This window comes from Peromyscus leucopus, chromosome 3 (genome assembly GCF_004664715.2).
Source record: "Peromyscus leucopus breed LL Stock chromosome 3, UCI_PerLeu_2.1, whole genome shotgun sequence".
Taxonomy (NCBI): domain Eukaryota; kingdom Metazoa; phylum Chordata; class Mammalia; order Rodentia; family Cricetidae; genus Peromyscus; species Peromyscus leucopus.
Genome location: NC_051065.1, coordinates 139,042,322 through 139,057,731, shown reverse-complemented (window position 1 = coordinate 139,057,731; position 15,410 = coordinate 139,042,322). Strand labels below are relative to the sequence as shown.

Here is a 15,410-nt window from a genome sequence, read left to right as displayed (position 1 = left end):
CTTTCATGTACTCCTTCAATACCTCAGGCTCCTCAAACTGAATGACCTGTATCTTGTCAGATTCTTCCCTCCATCTCCAAACTCCCAAATACTGCAGGCCTGCTTAAACCTGAGGCTGCCCATCCTCCACTGAGGATACATGCAGAAGTCAGAAATCGAGCTAGACACAGGCTCTTACACACTTAGATGAGATTTGGAGACACCCATTAAGACAGATGGTCTCCCTTCAGTCCATCATTCCTGAGATATCCAAAATGTACCTTCAAAAGTATTTTTATAGAAACTAACCCAAATGTTTTAAAAAGCCCAGTTAAGGCCAGTCATGGTGTCTCACACCTGTAATCCCAGCACTCAGGACGCTAAAACAGGATTTCCAGACTACAAATCAAATCTAAGGAAATCTAGATTACACAGAGAATCCCAAAAGGAAAAAAAAAAAAAAGGTTAAGTAAGTTAAAGTGAATTTGGGTAATCTGACAAGAGACTAATTAAATATTGTTGGTTTACTAACATTTATACAAGCATGTGGTTAAGCACAACATTCATCAACATCCATAAGGTCCCGGGTTCAATTTCCAGCACTAAAGAGACAAAAAAATAAAACACTACAAGTAGTAGTTTATATCTGTATCCTGTATCTTCTAAGTTACTCATTAAATATAATACTAGCATAAATCTTTATTTTGCTTGGATGTTTTCCAATTATGTAATGTAACAAACCAATGTAAGGCTAGGAAAAAGCTCAGTGGTGAAGTGCTTGCTACACAAGCTTCAGACCTGAGTTCCCGTCTCTGGAACCCACACAAACAGCAGGGAATTGCAGTACAACCTAATCCCAGTGCCAGAGGCGGAAGCAGGTGGATCCCTGGAGCTCTAGCAATGCAACATGGCTAAGTCGATACGTTCCAGACTCAGTGAGAAACCCTGTCTCAAAAAATATATGAAGTGCCGGGCGGTGGTGGCGCACGCCTTTAATCCCAGCACTCGGGAGGCAGAGCCAGGCGGATCTCTGTGAGTTCGAGGCCATCCTGGGCTACCAAGTGAGTTCCAGGAAAGGCACAAAGCTACACAGAGAAACCCTGTCTCCAAAAAAAAAAAAGAAAAAAAAAAAAAAAAAAAAAATATATATATATATATATATGAAGAACAACTGAGGCAGACACCCAACATTTTGACATCTGGCCTCCAAATGTGCACACTACACGTGCTCACAAATGCACGCATGCACCACACACTAACCCAATGTGAAGACAGTTTCCAAAATCTTGGGTACTATAAAACTTCAGATGTGTGCTATTAGTTCATGGATGTTTATTATCTGTCTAGGTTATTTTAAATAAACTATAACACTATAATTAGAAAGTATGCTTAATTATATAGTTTCTTTCCTCTTATTTTTATGGTAGAAAAGTTAAATATATGAGGAGGTTTTTGGTGTGTTTGTTTGCTTGTTTGTTTTGAGACAAGGTTTCTCTGTATACCTCTGGCTGTCCTGGAACTCAGAAACCAGGTGGTGGTAGCACATGCCTTCAATCCCAGTACTCAGGAAGCAGAGCCAGGCGGATCTCTGTGAGTTCAAGGCCAGCCTGGTCTACAGAGTGAGATCCAGGATAGGCACCAAAGCTACACAGAGAAACCCTGTCTGGAAAAAAAAAAAAAAAAAGTGTGTTCCACCACCACCTGGCTATGTGAGTTTATTAAAGAACACTCATTTTGTAACACTGAAAAGTTGTACTGGGTTGGGAATACAGCTCAGTGGTCATGTGTAAGGCTCCAAGTTTCAAATTCAGCACCACTAAAAAAAGAGTAATAATAAAAAATAAGAGAGTAAAGAAAAGTTGAACTGTCAAGAAACATCTGGCTATAAAAAGGTGAAAGAGGTGTATTCGTAAGTTCAATTAGTCTACTATGAAATGCTGATATACAAGTTTCACAATTATCTACCAAGTAGCTTCCTCTTAAAACATCGGTTGCTGCAATTATGTAAGTTATAATTTTATATGCAAATAAGACTATTCAAAATGACACACAGAAACAACTTCATATGCAAGATATGCAGGGTACGGTTTTTGTGAAAGGAAAAGACAACACTTTTGTGCTAAAGTCAAATGATCATTGTTACAAAATTAGCACAGGGGAATGTATGACAAAATCTAAATGGCTATAAAAGTTTTTAATTTATTCATGAGAAGGGAATTTTGTTCAATTCAAAATTAGCTGGGCTCCAATGAGTTTGTATACAAGAGTTTCTTTGAAATCCTTATAAAAAAATAGATTTTGGTGTTCTCTGTTAAAATTAATAAATATTCGTAGGTTATAGGTAGGTATGAGATTAGAGAGAAGATTTAAAAGGTTTGCCTTGCCTTCTAAATAACAGGCTCCCTCTGGAAAGCATAGGTTCTCTACCTTATCAGTATTCCCCATGCTTAATGTTGATTTTACGGCTCTAGATTATTTAAAAACAAAAACAAAATGAACGAAAATCTCATTTAAGAACTATTTTTTTAACCATTGTATTACCTCCTATATGATCTATTTAATCATTCAGTCCTCTTAACAACAAATGACATTCTGCCCTTTCAAAACCAAATCCTAAATGAAATGTGTCTAAGGTACTGCCTTTAAAATTCTCAGAGGAATCCTGACAAATCGTAAAGAGCTTTTTTCGTTAAAATGTACAAGTCCAAAGTTAACAATAATTTTGTTTATCTGATCAAACATTAAAAATTCTATTGGCAGCCAGGCGGTGGTAGTGCACTCCTTAAGTCCCAGCATTCTGGAGGCAGAGCCAGGCGGATCTCTGAATTCGAGGCAGATCTCTGAATTCGAGGCCAGGTTGGTCTACAGAGTTCCAGGACAGGCACCGAAACTATACAGAGAAACCCTTTCTCAAAAAACCAAAACCAAAACAAAAAAATTGTCAGGCACTATCAAAAAAAGCTTATCTTCTCTTTGTTATAGGAGCATATGTTATAGGAGTATAGGTAAGACATTAATCTGAATTATTTCAAAAGATGTATACAAGTATGAAATTGCTAGAAATTAACTATGTGTTTCTATTATCAGAGCTCTGGTCTGCTTAAGACTATAATACACTACAGTCCATCCCTGTTATACTTTTGGTTCAATGTTAACTTGGTCACAATTAACTTCTTTAATTTGAATGCAATAACTTCTAGGTAAACTAGGATTCTTAGATGAGAACTCACATCATTAACTTAAGGTATTTTACTATACAGACAAGAAGTGTCCATTCCAAACTTACTAAGTCTTTTTACTTGATATCTATTCTTGACATACTCTATGCTTGCTTGGTAGTTTGAGAACACTAAGTCTGAGGATTATTATATCTTTAGTTTTTTTCTCTGAAAAGGTTATATCTATCTATATTCACTTATCAGATGTACTAGCCACTCCCCTTTTAAAATAAAGTTTATCAGTCTGCTTACAGATATCTTAAATAAAACTTTTTTGGATGGACCCAATTTGGTGTACATGCTTCAAAAATCACCACACACCATACATCCTTGGCAACTGCGCTATTTTTTTTTTAACAACCACTCATCAGATTTTTTTCCCCACTTTTAAAATCCTTCGTAATGAGTAAGTTATACCATGTGATTTATGCTGTCATCTACTCTGATGCTTCCTGGGACACACTTGCAAATCAGCAAGTATTCATCTACAATTTAAAAAAGAAAAAGTTGACACTGAAAAAGGTCATCCTGTGCCAAGTGACTCTTGTACACAGGTGTCTTTTGAGATCACACAAGAAGACTGAGTCAGGATTTCCAAAAAGCTGGTAGATAAACAGATGGGTTCATGAAACTAACACACAGACCCAGCAGAACAAGAATTAATTACACAGAGCTGAATGAACTGTTAAGAGATGATTGTGGGTTTTGTTTAAAATATTGCTGATGCTCTAATGCCCTACTTCCTGAATGTAAGTAATCCCTCTCTTTCTTAAATTCTCCATTACTGGTAATAGTCTAATCCTTTGTAATCTAAGAGTTATCTTTTCTCCTTGCCTATCTCTCAGTTCCAGAGCTCCTCCTGAATACAGTTGTTCCCTAGGTTCACCGAGTCGGCCTCCAAACTGGAAGCAAAGGGCAGGCTGAAGCGTTAGTCTCCCAGGCCCACATACTTTAAAGGAGCTGCAGTGTGGCTGAATGCACAGGCTACATTCATAGCTTTCTTGGAAACGTGCCCTGCTTTCTGGCTCAAAGAATTCCCAGCTTCACAGGTACATTAAGGATGGTCACTTCCTGGCAGGCCTCACAATTCCAGAGTATTTGGGGAGCATCTGAAATATAGGAATTAACCTAAATCTTATACTAGAATTGAAAACTGATGTTGAGTTCTTCACTTACATTTCTAGCCTCAAGAGGCTTTAAAAAAAACTCTGAGAGTCCTTTAAAAATTCTGAGCAAAGTTGTTAAAAGGCCCATTACATGTATGGCAGCAATGAGGCCAAATCCAGAGACTAACTTCACAACCTCTTGTTCCATCTCCAAGGGAGACAAGTTTTGTTCTAAACAACAGGGACTCTGACAAATGCTCATCACAGTCCCCACGGACTAGTCTTGACCAAACTTCAGTCAGACTTCTCTCCTTCTCAAGCCCTTAAACTCTGGCTCACCCTAAGCTTAAGCAAGCAGATGCACAACTTTCTCCCTCAGTCCAAGTATCAGCTGACCAGACAAAACATAACTTTCCAGTTAAACGGTTCTGGTCGTGCAATCTGCTTACCCTCTCCACTTGGCTCCACTCCCACCGAGTTCCTGCCAGCTTTCTGGCCCTCCCCTAGAAATGAAATGTTTCCAAAATGTGGTGTTGAGATAGGTGGGGATCTAAGGAAAGTGTTTTTGATAAAAATGAGCCTCTCTTCTACCTTGGTGCTTTACCTGCAATCCTGTAACAAACCATCTACTTGCAAATTCCAAAATTATGTTATTGTCTTCTATCAAAAGTGACTAGCTGGGTGTGGTGACATTTGCCTGTAATCCCAGCTACTTAAAAAGATGAGGAAGAAATGTCAATTGAGCCCAGGAGTTCAAGGCCAGCCTGGGCAACATACCAAGCCTCAGTCTCAAAAATAAATAAATCATTTTTTCCAGTATCATTCCAAAAAACACAATAAACATGGTGGTAAACTCACATAATCCCAGCTGAGATGGGAGGATTATGAATTACAGACCAACCTGGGCTCAAGGTGAGACCCTGTCTTTAAAGAGACTTGGGTAGAAAGGTAAGACCAGATACCTACAGGAAGCACTGAGGCTGCAACTTCCGTCCATTGCCAGCAATCTGGCCTTTAAGTTAGCTGTCCACCTTCTAATTTGTAAAATGAAAGAACACAGAATGCCAAGCCTCTTCTACCTTATTATTCTAAATAAGAGTTTAGGAGATGTGCACTCGGTAGATGTGAATATCAAAAGTGAAATAATTTAACTAAGAGTTAGGATGACTCAGTAAAACTCTTACTGGTCAACCAGGAGACCCAGAACTTGTTTAAAAATAAATAAATAAAAACCTAGAAAGTAAGATAAGCAATCCCTGGAGCTCATGGCCAGCAAGTCTAGCCAATCATTGAGCTCCAAGTCTCAATACAGATGGTGGAGAAATGAAGAAAACATCCAACATCAACCTTTGGCCTCCCCGCACCACACACAATGGTTTAACTAAGACAAGGCTTTTTATAAGTCAAAAGAGAGAAGCAAGAAATGCTAGTAAGTACCTAGGTAAACCTAGTAAGTACCTAGGTAAACCTCGGCAGCCCAACAGAAACGACATTCTGTAATCTTTTCAGCAACCTGGAAACGTTCTGGTTCCTGCCATGTGTGGTGACACATGCATAGAATCCCAGGACTCAGGAAGCTGATGCAGAAAGAGTCCAAGTTCCTGGCCAGCTTGGACTACACAGTAAATTCCTTTCATAAAACAAAGGGGGTGGGGTAAGATTTTAAAAATAAGGTAAAGACTTCAACAATCAAGCACACATTCACTTCATGTCTATACAATGCCATTACTCAGCTATCAAAAGCAATTAAATACAGATTCATGTTATATGATAAACATTACAAAAATTATGCCAAGTGAAAGAAGCTTGACACAAAAAGCCACATGCTATGTTCCATTTCTCTGAACTATTATTCAAAAAGGGCAAATCCACAGAGGCACAAAGCAGATGCAGTTACCAGAGGCTGGGCAGAGAGGTACAAAGTAACTGCTGAGGGGTGTGAAGATTGTTGGCAAGTACTAAAAATGTTCTTGAATAAGATCATGGTGACATCTACAACCCTGTGAATACACTAAAAACCACTGGACATTTAAAAATGGAGATGTTTATCCTATGTAGACACTTTTAAATGGAAATTTTTATATTATTTGAATTATGCCTTTTAAAAAATGGGTTTAAAAAACTTATCATAGCTATACATGGTGGTACAGACCAATAACCCAGCATTCAGGAGGCAAAGGCAAGAGAACTGCAAGATTTGAGCTCTCTCCAAAAAACAACACTGGGAATGTAGCTCAGTGGAGAGTGCTTGCCTTTATACATAAGCCTTGGGCTCCATCCCTAACACAGGAGGTGGAGAGGTGAATACAGGGCAGTCACTCTCTGCTTATCAATTCCTGGACACCTCCATTCACATCCTCTCTACCCCACACACCTAACCCAGACCCCTACCAAAACCTGTAGACACAGAAAGTTTATACAAAAATGCATAGTATGTACGTTTAAAACACACACACACACACACACACACACACACACACACACACACACACACACACGCCACCACCACCACCACCACCACCACCTCAAGAATACAGCACCTAATATAAACACTTTGTAAAACATATGTCACACTGCTGCTTAAGGAATAAACAGAAGAAGGGGAAATCTGTATTGTCAAGCATAGATACAACTTTTTTTTGGAGTTGAGACAGGGTTTCTCTGTGTAGCCCTGGTTATCCTGGAACTCCTCTGTAGACCAGGTTGGCCTCAAACTTACAGAAATCCACCTGCCTCTGCCTCCCAAAATACAGGAATATTCTTAATCTTCACTTTCTAACAAAGCCAGCCAATAATAAAGACTGTTACTCTAATAATCTACACAGTGTAACAGGTCTCACAGTGATAAAAGTAACCAAAGCCAATGCAGAAAATACCTACTAGTCAAACATATGGTAAGGTAAAATTTTTTATTAATATTTGAGTGACTTTTTTTTCTTCAGGGACGGTTGGGGGTGGCAATTGCTGATCATGATCACCTCTGCATTTTCACTTCACACGAAGAATCTGGTCAGTAACATTATGCCTGGTATCAATCAGTCACTTACATACTCTAACCTCATCATGCATCTCCCATCTCCTGAGATTGGTGTCAACTGGTCAAAGCACTTATACATGGCCCTTCTAAACAAGCTAAACAACAGACAATGGCCCAATCATTCAACAAGGAGAATCCAAGCACTTTTTCTTGTTTTCTGACCTCATGCCTGAACAGCTTGGCCCTTTCGTGAGTACACTCACTGCCACAAATAACACAATTGTAAGAGACAAAACTCTGTGCTAATACTGAACAACACCGTTTTCTCTGTACTTGTGCATACAGATTTTTTTTTTCTTTTGAGCCGGGACCCCAGGCTGGCCTCCAAGCTTTAACATTCCTGTCTTAGTCTCCAACTAACTGAGATAAAGGCTTGCGATGCCATACGCAGCAAAATAAATCATTTTAAGGGCAAACTGATTCTTCATCATGTATTTGACATTTCAAAATTATTCCTAAGGAGCAGTGCTCTAGTCATTAAAGCAGAACTTATTTTAGAGAAGACATGGGAACACTTATGTTAAGGCTAAAAACACTTAAGAACTTAGTATAGATGTCATCTATTCAGTCTTCAGAAAAGAACCCACCAACTAGATACTTTTAATTATTTTGATAAAACTGTATTACCTGTATTTAACACTTCTTTGTTTGTTGTATTTCCAGACAGGGTTTCTCTGTGTAATAGCCCTGGCTGTCCTGGAGCTCACTATGTAGACCAGGCTGGCCTCAAACTCACAGAGATCCACTCGTCTCTGCCTCTGCCTCGTGCTGGGATTAAAGGCATATGTTACCACACATAGCTTACTTAACTCTTTAGTAAGTGAAAAAGTATCATAATCAATTGAGTTCGAGTTCTCTACTCTCTAACCTTTTTATAGTCATCATCACCTAAATCAGTGTTAAGCTTATAACCCTTCAGAAGGTAAAAGAGGGCTAGGGGAATGGATCGGTCCATAAAGCATTATTGTAAAATGTCTTGCAAGCAAGAGGACCTGAGTTTAATCCCCAGAACCCATGTCTATTCAAAAATAAAAAAAAAAAAAAAAAAAAAAAAAAACCACAGCCAGAAGTTGTGCAACTGTAAACCCAGCAATAGGAAGGCAGGGATCAGCAAATCACTGAGACTCACGTGCTATCAAATCCCAAACCAGTGAGAAAGCCTGCTTCCTCAAAATAGGGTAGATGCCAGTTTCTAAGGAACTGCACACACAACAATATATACGCCTGCACACATTTGTGGCCCCACACACATATGCACACAAAAACAGAAGTAAAAAGAAAGCTGATGTGGCTGTTCACACCTGACTGCCAGCACATGGGAGGCTGAGGCAGGACACGTGCAGTTCACACCTGACTGCCAGCACATGGGAGGCAGGACACGTGCAGTTCACACCTGACTGCCAGCACATGGGAGGCTGAGGCAGGACACATGCAGTTCACACCTGACTGCCAGCACATGGGAGGCTGAGGCAGGACACGTGCAGAGTTTAAGGCCAATCTGCACTTCACTGAGACTCTGCCAAAAAAAAAAAAAGTTAGCGTGAAATAAATGTCAAGTAGCCAGCAGCCATGCTATTTCATAGAAAGCAAAATACAAAACCTCGGAAGTTCATGTTTCAGTAACAGATTTAAAACTTTCAAAAACATAGTCCTGAACCTATCAACTGGTAAAATGGTACTTGAAGCACAGTGAGCATTTAAATGTTTTACTAAACTTGGATAGTACTTTCTGAGACAAGATTTCAGGTAGCTCAGGATGGCCTCAAGCTCCCTATGTGACTGAGGCTCACCTTGTGCTCTTGATCTTCCTGCTTCTTCCTTGTCAATGTTGGGATTGTAGCCACCAAGACTGACTTAACTTGGCATCTTTAAGAGCGACCACCTACTGAATGCCTGCTACCCGCAGTACTCCTTCACAAACCTTACCATTTCTCACTAAAATCTTGCTGGTTATGAATGAACAGAAAGCAAAGTTGGCTGCATAACTTACTTGTCATAAGAGATATAGAGTGACAGGAAACAGGATGATAAAAACCCACACCTTTCTAACACAGCAGCCCCTTTATAATCATTTCCAAATATAAACTTTCATTCAAGTTTCCACAGTGAAAACCAATTTCTTACAGTAGTTAGTAGTAAATTTTCTACTTATTTTTTCTGACACATCTAAATTATTCAAATTTTGCTCTCAGAAAATAATTACCATCAATGTGAGAAGGCCAGGCAAGTACCATGACAGGTTCCTAATAACTCAATTAAGAACTAGGCCTCAGTTCCTGCATGTAGACACCTGGGCAAAACCCCTCCCCCAACACAGGTAATAACCGAATAAGGACACAGCCTGAGACTGTCCAGACTTGCCCAAGATATAGCCTTAGCCCACCCGTGCAAGCCCTAACCAATTAGAAAGCTACTAATATGATTGCCACTTGCATAAGCCAATCCTAGGTAAAAGAGGCTAGGTCTCACTGGTCTGGGATTTGATAGCAAGTGAGTCCCAGTGATTTGCTGATCCCTGCCTTCCTATTGCTGGGATTACAGTCGCACAACTTCTATGGGACTTCTCATGGACCCTAACAAATGTATCTCTTCACAGAATTGTCTTTGATATTGAAAAAAGATAAGCCCTTTTTGATGGTCAAAGTGTGGTTAAAGATACTGGTCAGTTTAGCAAATGGGAACACCTTTAATTAAAGGGAAAAAATTCCATTAAAAAAAAAAATAGATCCATGGGTAAACACTGTAAGCACTTCTGATAACAGTGAACTGAAATTTTAAAGGTTTACAAATTATTCTCTAGCCAGGTGAGCAAACCTAGGACAAGTGAACTGGAATGAAAGAACAGATCAAACAAAACCAACTTGTCATCCAACATTACCAATTCACCTGAGTCAGCCCAAAACTCAAAAGATCACCCAATCTTCTCCAGTGCGTTTCTTGCAGCAAAAGTTCCCTGACATGTTAAAAAAAGATTCGGTTTTAAAAGATTAAGTGGGCAAAATGCTTGCTATGCAAACCTGAGGATCTGAGTTCACATTTTAGCACCCAGTGAACAGGCACCACAAACACCTATAATCTCTGCATTGGGAAGCAAAGACAGGCGCACCGGGCTGGAGTCAGCCACTCCGTCAGCCCCAGATGCAGTGAAAGAACCTTTTTCCAAAAATAAGGTGGAGAGCAACTGAGGATGACTAATGCCTACGCACGGAGATGAGTGCACTACACAGGTGCACAAGCATGTGCGCACACACACACACACACACACACACACACACACACACACACACACAGAGTTGTTGTGAGAGCCAGGCACGGTGGTACATGACTGTGATTCCAGCACCTAGGAGGCAGAGGCAGAAACATCTTGATGCAAAGGAAAAGCAAAACAACAGAAACCCTATGACTGTCAAGTCTGAGGACTACTATGCAAGGGAAGCTACAACTGCCCGTCACCTTTAAGACATCTCAAAGCCCTTACAGGGGCAGAAATCTCCCAAAGGGTCCCTCGCCTTGATGAAGACAATGAGGTATAAGGAGACTAAGTGACCAGCTCAAGCACAGAACACCAAACTTAGAACTATATGACCTGATTCCCATGCCAAAACCTATTTGACAGCCCCAAAACTTCGTAATACCTGATTTAAAGGAAAACACATTTGGAAGACTCACTTTTCTAGAAACGTAAGTTGAAAACATTTTAGTTTGCTCTGATACCATTCACCAGTCTACAAGGGGGTGAGGGGTGGGGGAGCAGCAAAGAACTGAGCCACAAATGGGCTATCTACATCACACTCCCTTCCCCACAAGGATCAGGAATCTGATCTTTCTCATAAGAGGGAATGAAAGATTGTAAGAGCCAAAAGTCATGGAGGATCAGAGCAAAATAATGTCTCCTGGGCATGACGGGACCACTGCACTCATGAACTCCCAGCAGCTGCGGGTGCCTGCGTAAGACCTGCACAAGATCAAGTGTGTCAGCATTCCAACATGGAGGTGGGGAGAGGCTCGTGAGCCCCCCACTGCTACCTGCGGAGCTATGGACAGCTGATGGCTTCTGGGGGAGGAAGAGTCCCATGTGTGGCCTGATGGGTTTACTACATTCCAGTATATGGCTCCAAACTCATGAGTATCTATATGGACAGCAAAAATTGGACTTAGTAGGTTTTTTAAGGAGCAAGAACTCTAGGGTGAGGGTAGATCTGGGAGAAATTAGGGGGAGGAGTTAGGTGGAGAAATAGGGGGATGATTATAACCAAAATGACATTGTATGTGTGTATGAAATTCTCAAGAAAATAAAAATATTTATACAGAAAATAGTAAGTTTAAAAAGCCTCCTCAAAAAAAAAAAAAAAAAACAAGGCTGTATGTCATTTGAAAGTTTGTTTTTTTGTGTATTGGGGGTGATGGTTGTTACTGTTGATAAAGTTTTCATGTAACCCAGACTGTCCTCAAACTTATCATGTAGTCTAGGCTGGCTTTGTCTCCTGTCTCTACCTCCCAAGTGTTTGCCTTCCATGCTTGCCTTCCAATGCTGTAATTCTTGTTGCTGGAGAGATGGCCCAGGGTTTAAGAGTACATACTGTCTTACAGAAGACCTGAGTTCAATTCCCAGCACCCACATTAAGTGGTTTACAGCCATCTGTAACTCCAGTTCCAGTGAATCCATGCTTCTGACCTCTACATTCATATATACAGACACTCATAATTTTTAAAAATTAACCTTTTATAAAATTTTAATTCTTTCCAATAATATTTCATCTAGAAAAGCAGAGATACTGTTTTTTCTATTGGTAGCTGGGTAGACCTAACCTAAGCTATGGAGTCTAATAGAACACATCCCTGTCTGCCTTATTCACAGCTATCACAGGAGCTGAGGTACTTACAGGAGCTACTCTGGGCACACCTGCCAAGAGAATGGAGTTAACCTCTGCTCTACCATTAACTAGCTGGCACATACTGTCCCCACTCCTTGCAAATGACCACAATACCATCTACTTTAATCCCTGAATCTTAAATTAAATCTTTAATCACCAACAATGGAGGACACATCCATAAAGAATAAAAAATTTTCACACACACATAAGCATAACATTTATAGCCATACGTTAAGCACTCAGGAGGCTGAGGAAGAATAGTTGCTTTTAGAGGTCAGCCTGGGCAACATTTTTAAATGTCTTAAAAACACTTTTTAATTAACATTTAGAAAGCACTTTATATGTGACTTCATTAAACACACCTAATAACCCTGCAAATCAGGCAGACAGGTATCATTACCCATGTTTTATAAACTGAGGCCTAGAGAACCAGAAGCAGGAATAATGAAGATCTAGCTTTAAACCCAAGAGTTCAGGATTGAAATCCTCAAGTTTCAATTTTTTTCCAATATACCTTGTCACTTGATAATAGGGTTAGGGATGCAGCCTGATGATGGCAGTACTAAATGACTTTCAGCTGCAGATAAACAAGGCTATAAGGCCAAAAGTCCAAAACTCACACACCCAATGTAAAAATACCACCTCTTCTGCGAGCTACAAGGAATTAAACCACACTGTGCTCCTAGGAAACCAAAAGTAACTGTCATTTATAACAGGCTAACATTAGCAAGGAGTAAAGAGAATTTAAATTAGGAACAAGAATCTTTTATATTAAAAGACAGTTTCAGCTGAAATGATATATACTCACAATTAAATAGTGCTGAACAGAAGAAAGATCTCACACCATTACTATGTTACATTTAAAGGAAGCTCCACTTTGGACAGTTACTTCTTCTTGGGCTTGTTACATAGTATCATGCTTCTAAACTATTGCCGAAAATACAGCCAAATAATGAATCTGCTCAACTCTAGACTCAAATCTGGTATCAAAATAAACAAACAGCATTTACACCACACCATGCCTAAGAACTGCAGCTAGACTATCAGAAGCCAAATTCATCCTAGGTTATGGATTTGGGTTTTCCCAACTCTAATCAATCCACTGACTCTTATATTTACCTCTTATGAACCAGTCAATTAAATCCTCACGTCAATTATGGCTTTCTCAAAGCTATAGCAAAATCTTTCATTGTAGAGTTTACTATAACGAAAAAAGCATGTACTTATTAAATTTCTCGAGTATCTAATAATGTTAAGTTCTCCGCCATGGAAATTAAACAATTATCTTTCTGGAGTTTACAAGTAGGACTAGACAATTTGGGATATGCTTATTTTTAGAAAATGCTTACCTATTTTTAAAGGCAACTACTCTTATTCAAATACACACACATACACAGAGATGACACACCTGTCCCGTTAATAAGATTGTTAGTTACTATCCTGCTTTGCCAACTGCCTTACTTCTGGGGGACTTAGAAGTTTAGCTTGTTGATAACTAAGAATGCCAGGGAAGTCCCATTAAGTGGAACAAGCGAAATTAACAAAAGCAGAACTGCAAGCCACAACGCCAAGCACCACCTAAATTCCTGCACGGGTCAAACACTCAACAGCATTAGCTCCATCTCTCACCAACTGGAGAAGACCCAGCTTTCCCTCTGCAACTGTCACAGACAAAAAGTCAGGCCGTAGGTGTCAGCTTCGCAACCCAATCCCAAACACCACAGAGCCACTAAATGTAAGCGATTCCCATAGCAAATTACCCAGGGCATTCTGTTATTTACTAAAGTGCCAAGCAGTTCCCAAGGGTGCCCAGCAAATGATACTTTAGTCCCCACGACAGACAGGCTCCTCGCCACATGAGGATGACTTCCCTACTTGGTGCCAACTGTACACTTGCACACTCCGAAAACAGGGGGCGAGTCCTGAATGCCAGGGGTTGCGAGGGCAACGTTTGTGTTTTATTATGGGCTCAGAAGATTCCCCAATGCTGAAAAGCGCGACCTATAACCCTGGAGTCAATTTCCAACTGTGCTCTCACCCAGGATCATTCTATCCCAAACGGAAGCCAATTATTAGTTGTAACAAGGCCTGGAGGGGAGAGGAAAGATAGTGAGGTTTGAAGAAGACGACGAAGAAGAAGGAAAAAGTTCACCTAAGAGACACGGGAAAGGTGGGGGGAAAGGAGAGAGAAGGAGGTCAACACCAACGCTGCTGAAAGCCGAACTACAAAAGACCCTTTCTGCCCGGGAGTGCAGGCAGAGCGAGGCACAGCCGGTCATTCCGACGGAGTGCGGGGGGCCAGGGGCTCCCCCAAGGCCCGCAGCTTTGTCCGGCCGCGCCGCGGGGCCGGGCAGGGGTGTGCACGGTGGCCGGGCGCGGCCCCCCGATCGCGGGCCCCTTCGTCGCGCGGCTCCCCGGCACCAGGCCTCTTCTCCCCGCCGCTGTCCCCGCCGCCTCCCCTCCCCCCCGCCCCGTCGCCGACCCCCGGCAACTTTGCCCGCACCCCGGCCTCGCCTCACCTCTCAGCAGCACGCAGAAGCTGCAGGCCAGGAGGCTCCTCAGCACGGCCCCCATCTTCCCCCCCCACCGCCGGCGCGCGCGCTCGCGGCCCTCACCGGCGACCGGCGGCCAGGGGACGCGCGAGCGAGGAGCCGGGGCGGCCGCCGCAGCGGCGGGTCTGCACGCTCATGCTTTCCGCGGCCGGGAGAAGAAAGAAAAGGGCGCACGTCAGGGCTCTAGCGCGCCGCTCCAGCCCGGGCTCGCGCGACGCCAGCGCCTGCCCCCATGCCGCCGCCTCCTCCCGCGGCGCCCCACGTCCCCCGCGCGGCGCCTCATTCAGCCTCTTCCTCTCGCTGCGGCGCAGGGATCCGCCGCGGGGCCGCCGCCGTCTCCCTGCGCGCCCGACCCCCCTCCCCAGCGCGCCGCGGCCGGACCCCGGGAGCCGCGGCCGCCGCGCGCGCCCACTCCCCGCCGAGCCCCCCGCGAGGTGGGCCTCGCGAGCCCCGGCAGGCAGACGGGGAAAGGTCTTCCCGAGGCGCATTCCAATGGGATTCTTTCCCCGGGCGGCGGAGGGCGTGAGGCGACGTCGGCCGACACTGGGACCGGCGTGGTCGGGACTACTTTCTGCGTCCCGGCCCGTCGCCGCCCGCGCCGCTCTTTGTGCGCCCGGCCGCGGAGCCAGGTGGAGCTGCGGACC

At 42.4% G+C, this 15,410-nt stretch overlaps 1 protein-coding gene across 2 annotated transcripts in view; it reads right to left on the bottom strand.

Annotated features, from left to right (window-relative positions):
- The window catches only part of Lrp6 (LDL receptor related protein 6), a 130,614-nt gene extending 115,725 nt beyond the window's left edge, over positions 1-14,889 (bottom strand). Inside the window, exon 1 of one of the 2 annotated variants that reach the window (XM_028894475.2) lies at positions 14,734-14,889. In XM_028894475.2, coding sequence (XP_028750308.1) covers positions 14,734-14,788 — 55 coding nt within the window. In that variant the 5' untranslated portion in view covers positions 14,789-14,889. The remainder of the gene's footprint in view (positions 1-14,733) is intronic. The other variant, XM_028894476.2, reaches the window with a different exon arrangement.
- Between the last annotated feature and the right edge of the window lie 521 nt (positions 14,890-15,410).